Source organism: Saprolegnia parasitica (genome assembly GCF_000151545.1).
Source record: "Saprolegnia parasitica CBS 223.65 unplaced genomic scaffold supercont2.221, whole genome shotgun sequence".
NCBI classification, from domain to species: Eukaryota; Oomycota; class Saprolegniomycetes; order Saprolegniales; family Saprolegniaceae; genus Saprolegnia; species Saprolegnia parasitica.
This window is the reverse complement of record NW_012156615.1, coordinates 20,040-24,936: the sequence shown is the minus strand read 5'-3', so window position 1 is coordinate 24,936 and position 4,897 is coordinate 20,040. Positions and strand designations below refer to the sequence as shown.

Sequence of the window (4,897 nt, the reverse complement as noted above, 5' to 3'; positions counted from 1 at the left end):
TCCTTCTTGTATGAGTGTGCTGCTCTATGGACACTCGTTGAAGAAACCATATCTCAATTCGCTCCACCGACAACAACAACAACAACCATGGGCGGCGCTACTTCGACGATCGTGGGGACGACTGGCTCGTGCATGCACATGACGTCCAACCCGCCAGTGACCGCTGCTTCGTGCGCGGGCACGTGGAGCGCGTCGATCAACGTGTGTACGATCGAGCAACCGTCGTTCACGTCATCGAGCTGCACGGACAGAAAGGGAATGTGGGTTCCAAGCAGCGGCATGTCTATCCCGATGCCCCCAGTGCAGGGGTACAAGCCCACTACCCCAGTGCCCCGGGTGGTGTGTGCATGCACGGGCGGCGCAGCGTGTCCCTCGAGCAAGATTTGCGCCGGGTGCCTCAAGAACGGTGTGTGCACGAGTGACTTTGCGACGGCCGCCGAGTGCGACACCTTTGCGATCGGCGCCAAGTGGTGTGGCGCCTAAGGCCAGGATTGTCAGTCGTTCGTCACGAAGTCGTGCCAGATTTGAAGGACGAGCATGATCCAGTGTTGTGATTAATATGAATGTACGGCCGGTGTGCCGGTATATAGACCGACTTGCGATGGATGACCAACAACTAGGGTATGGTGCAATCAGGGCTCGGGCATTTGTAAATATTTTTGTAATATTGGGTAAACACATGGCGAATTACAGAAATTCTGGAGGGTCGTTTTGTGAGGATTTTTGTACTTTTACGAAAATTTCCGAGACCTGTTTTGTAAAAGTGACTTCGAACCCGGCTCCTGCGCCCTATTTAATGGAGTTTTTGAGAGTCCGGACAGGCACACACGGCACATGTACTTTTTCCCAGAGGCCCATGGGAAAAAGCGCGGGAGCCAGCAAGCTGCTTTACCATGCACACACGGCACATGTACTTTTTCTCGCAAGCCCATGGGAAAGAGCGCGAGAGCCAGCAAGCTGCTTTACCATGCACAACGCGCTGCTTTCCAGAGTCGCTCATAATCCGAAATGGCTCCGGCCAAAGCGGCACCGTTCCTCCGGAAGTGGCTGGACGATTTCTCGTGGCTCGTGTACGACGAGAGCAAGGTCGCCGCGTTCTGCACCTTTTGACAAGACGGTTGCAGGAGCGACTCTCAGCAACACGCTGTACGACGAAGGTTTTCATTACGGTCTCGCCTTCATGAACGACGTCCTCTGCATGCTCAACCAGCTCTCGCGATCGCTGCAGGGGGAAGACCTCCTCATCACTTGCGTCCCTGATTACGTCTGTACGACGACTCGCCAGCTTGCAGCTACGTTCTTGGCTGACCGCGCCGTGGGAACTATCGCGACACCATCGCTCAACAAGTGGAAGACTCGCATGGCTGGCGAGTTTGACGACTACTGCGCTTCAGAGACGGTGTGTTTGGCGCATTGCGAAGGTGTCGAATACGTACGTCGCCTCGTCAAAGCCATTGGGGATCGTTTTCCCATTGAGACGTCAAAGACCTTCAAGGCCTTCTCGTGCCTCTTCATCGAGCACATGCGCTGCGCTCAAGACCTCGTCGCCTACGGTGTCGATGAGGTCGAATTCCTCCGCGACATCTACCTGCCGGACGTCCAAGACAGCGACGTCGCTCAACAGTACGGCGCGTTTAAGCAATACGTCATGTGTGCGGCCCCACAGTCCGCGGCAATGGATTTTTTGACGTTCGTCCTCACCGACTCGCACGTTGCGAAAATGTATCCGTCTATTGTACAGCTCATCACCATTGCTGCGACTCTCGCGCCGGGTTCCGTCGACTGTGAGCGCGCCTTCTCGCTCGAGAACCTCGTGAAGACGGACAACCGTACATCCCTCTCTACAAGCCACCTGCAAGATCTCATGGTATGTGCTCGGGACGGGCCCGAGTCTTCCAAACTTGACGTACCTGCCATGATGGGCAAGTGGATTGCCGCCAAGGAGGAGGCGAACGCGAAAAGACGTCAAGTTTAATGGCTTTTAATGGCCCATAATCTTTTTGTAAAGTACTTGAGATTTGTATACTTTGGCTTTGTAAGGACCCCCAAATCTTGAAAAATCACAGCGCCTGCCAGAAAATGATTGGAGTACTGTGCCACAACGTGTTGGCTTCGCCTCGCGATTGCCCATGGAATGATAACATCAGGATACCGAAATAAAATTTCTGTCACCTCGATACGAACCCTTTTATATTTTTACAAAAATATTTTAGGGCCATTTTGTAAATTACAATGCAAATGCCCGAGCCCTGGGTGCAATCATAGATAAAAGAGACGGGACAAATTAATGACAGGGTTCGCGCCTTTCCCGGTCGCACCCGAAATCGTTCAGCAAGCATTTGGTGACGACTAGACCCCCTGGTCACTTTGACCCTCTTACTGCCTCTTGGCGGTAATGGTAAGTAGACCTTCTCAGGCCGTTTACCGGGATTACCACGATGGGTTTCTTTTTCTAGTATGTGGGCCATCGTCAGGCTACTTGATCGACCAGCAGCGTTCGCGTTCGTGAGCCAGACCCGTGTTGCGTACGCTCCACTTGTACGAGCGCTGCCAGACCAAGCTGCTACGCTTCCGGGTCGCCCAAACTCGGAGGGGCCTCTTCGGTCACATCTTTCGCAGCTCGCCCGATATCCCGGCCAACCTCCTCGCGATGCGTGAGTACGTTGGACCTTCCGGCGCTGCACCGTGGCTCGACCAACCGATGACGACGCTGCCGCGTGTGCTCGACGCCGATCTTGTCACCTCTCCGTCTTTCGAGAAACGCCTCACGACCCCAGGCGACCTCAGGAAGCTCACCGCCATCGCACGGAACAAAGAGCTTTGGACGGTGCTGACCAAGGGAATGAATATTTATTTCCTTGGTGCTGACCGAGGGTATCGTTGACGCTTGTCCCGGCGTCCCCACGCACGATGCAGTCTAAAACTTCCGTGCATGTATGAAACAATCTTCCAGCATTGAGATTACAGCCAGCACTGCTGTGTTGATTAAAGCGAATAAACGTCATACTAGTATCTATCTATCTATATATCTATCTATCTATCTATCTATCTATCTATCTATCTATCTATCTATCTATCTATCTATCTATCTATCTATCTATCTGTCTATCTACCTACACTTGGAGCCACATTTCCACAGTGAAGTTGTCCAGCGACGTCGTCCATAGACGGTGGCACCGTAGCGACAGCGATTGGGTTGTGACTTTCGTACATTAAACAATTACGTGGAGGTCTGGATCGCGTGCGAGTGGCATCTTGACGTACGATAGATAATCCTGGCCTTAGGCGCCACACCACTTGGCGCCGATCGCAAAGGTGTCGCACTCGGCGGCCGTCGCAAAGTCACTCGTGCACACACCGTTCTTGAGGCACCCGGCGCAAATCTTGCTCGAGGGACACGCTGCGCCGCCCGTGCATGCACACACCACCCGGGGCACTGGGGTAGTGGGCTTGTACCCCTGCACTGGGGGCATCGGGATAGACATGCCGCTGCTTGGAACCCACATTCCCTTTCTGTCCGTGCAGCTCGATGACGTGAACGACGGTTGCTCGATCGTACACACGTTGATCGACGCGCTCCACGTGCCCGCGCACGAAGCAGCGGTCACTGGCGGGTTGGACGTCATGTGCATGCACGAGCCAGTCGTCCCCACGATCGTCGAAGTAGCGCCGCCCATGGTTGTTGTTGTTGTTGTCGGTGGAGCGAATTGAGATATGGTTTCTTCAACGAGTGTCCATAGAGCAGCACACTCATACAAGAAGGAAGACTAGTCAATCTTTCAAGTTTAGCTACAAGAAGCAAGTGGAGGCAATCTTCGAAACTTTGCAAGAAGGACGCGACGCTTGAACCAAAAGGCGCGACCGTGACTCGTCGGACGTTGCCAGAATGCTGGACGCTTCACGGACATGCGCAGGGGACACCAACCACGTTTACTAAACTTCGAAGATTGGTTACACTTGCATTTTGTCGTCTTGCTTGGAAGATTGGTTGTTCTTCCTTTTAGTGGTCCTTTGCTCCTCCCATGGTCTCTCGTTGGAGTTCACAACTCCATTTTCCCCCCAAGCAGCAACCAGTATGGGCAGCGCCTCTTCGACGATCGTGGCGACGACGGGCACGTGCAGCGGCATCATGAGCAACCCGCCTGTCACCGCTACTTCGTGCAAGGGCTCGTGGAACCCGTCCTCGGGGACCTGTACGATCCAGCAGCCGTCGTTCACGTCTGGCAGCTGCTCTGGTGTGTGGGCGTGGGCGCCCAACTACGGTCCGTTCGGTGCTGCGTGCGCGTGTGTCAGCGGCGCGGGATGTCCGTCGAGCAAGCTTTGCACCGGGTGTCTCAAGAACGGCGTCTGCTCGGGCGACTTCACGACCGCATCCGAGTGCAACACGTTTGCGAACGCCAAGTGGTGCGGCGCGTAAGTGCAATAGTGTCTATCGTCGACGTGATCAAGACAGACGTCCATGTAATTCTTCAATGTACGACATTTCCTCTGTACGTTGCTACGGCCCCCTCTCTCAATGGACGACGTCACTGGACAACGTCACGGTGTAAACGTGGTTCCAACGGCTGCGAAGATTATCCCGAACGTGCATCTGGTCGTAGCACGATCTCAGTTTCTTGAATGCATTAGGGCTAGGGATTGCTATACGCATGCTTTTGGGGTAGCCGTGAACAATTATGGCACGAGCTCGACTTGCACGGCTTGCTCACTGAGCCAGACAGTCGGGATGAGCTCGTATGCGTCTGGAATCTGGCCCAGCACGTGCGCAATGGCCTTGCCGTTGACTTCAAACCGAACGCGATGGTCAAAGACGTCCCAAATCGCCGTCACCACCAAGTCGCCTTCGAGGATGGCCGCTGGTGACGTGCTCTTCTTGGTCGACACACGGCGTGTTGGG

The 4,897-nt window shown here is 54.3% G+C and overlaps 2 protein-coding genes across 2 annotated transcripts; both read left to right on the top strand.

Annotated features, from left to right (window-relative positions):
• Positions 1 to 1,008: 1,008 nt before the first annotated feature.
• SPRG_16003 (hypothetical protein) lies at positions 1,009 to 1,975 on the top strand (the record flags this gene model as incomplete). The annotated part of the gene is made up of 2 exons (XM_012355253.1): positions 1,009 to 1,086; positions 1,115 to 1,975. 2 exons carry the CDS (start codon positions 1,009 to 1,011, stop codon positions 1,973 to 1,975), a joined length of 939 nt encoding a protein of 312 aa, XP_012210643.1.
• Positions 1,976 to 4,052: 2,077 nt separating this feature from the next.
• On the top strand, positions 4,053 to 4,493 carry SPRG_16002 (hypothetical protein). Its single transcript, XM_012355252.1, has one exon. The coding sequence runs from the start codon at positions 4,076 to 4,078 to the stop codon at positions 4,415 to 4,417; it is 342 nt and encodes a 113-aa protein (XP_012210642.1). The 5' UTR covers positions 4,053 to 4,075; the 3' UTR covers positions 4,418 to 4,493.
• The last annotated feature ends 404 nt before the right edge of the window (positions 4,494 to 4,897 follow it).

What these genes read in the sequence shown, in the direction of transcription:
- SPRG_16002 (XM_012355252.1), top strand. Translation starts at nt 4,076, where the DNA reads ATGGGCAGCGCCTCTTCGACGATCGTGGCGACGACGGGCACGTGCAGC.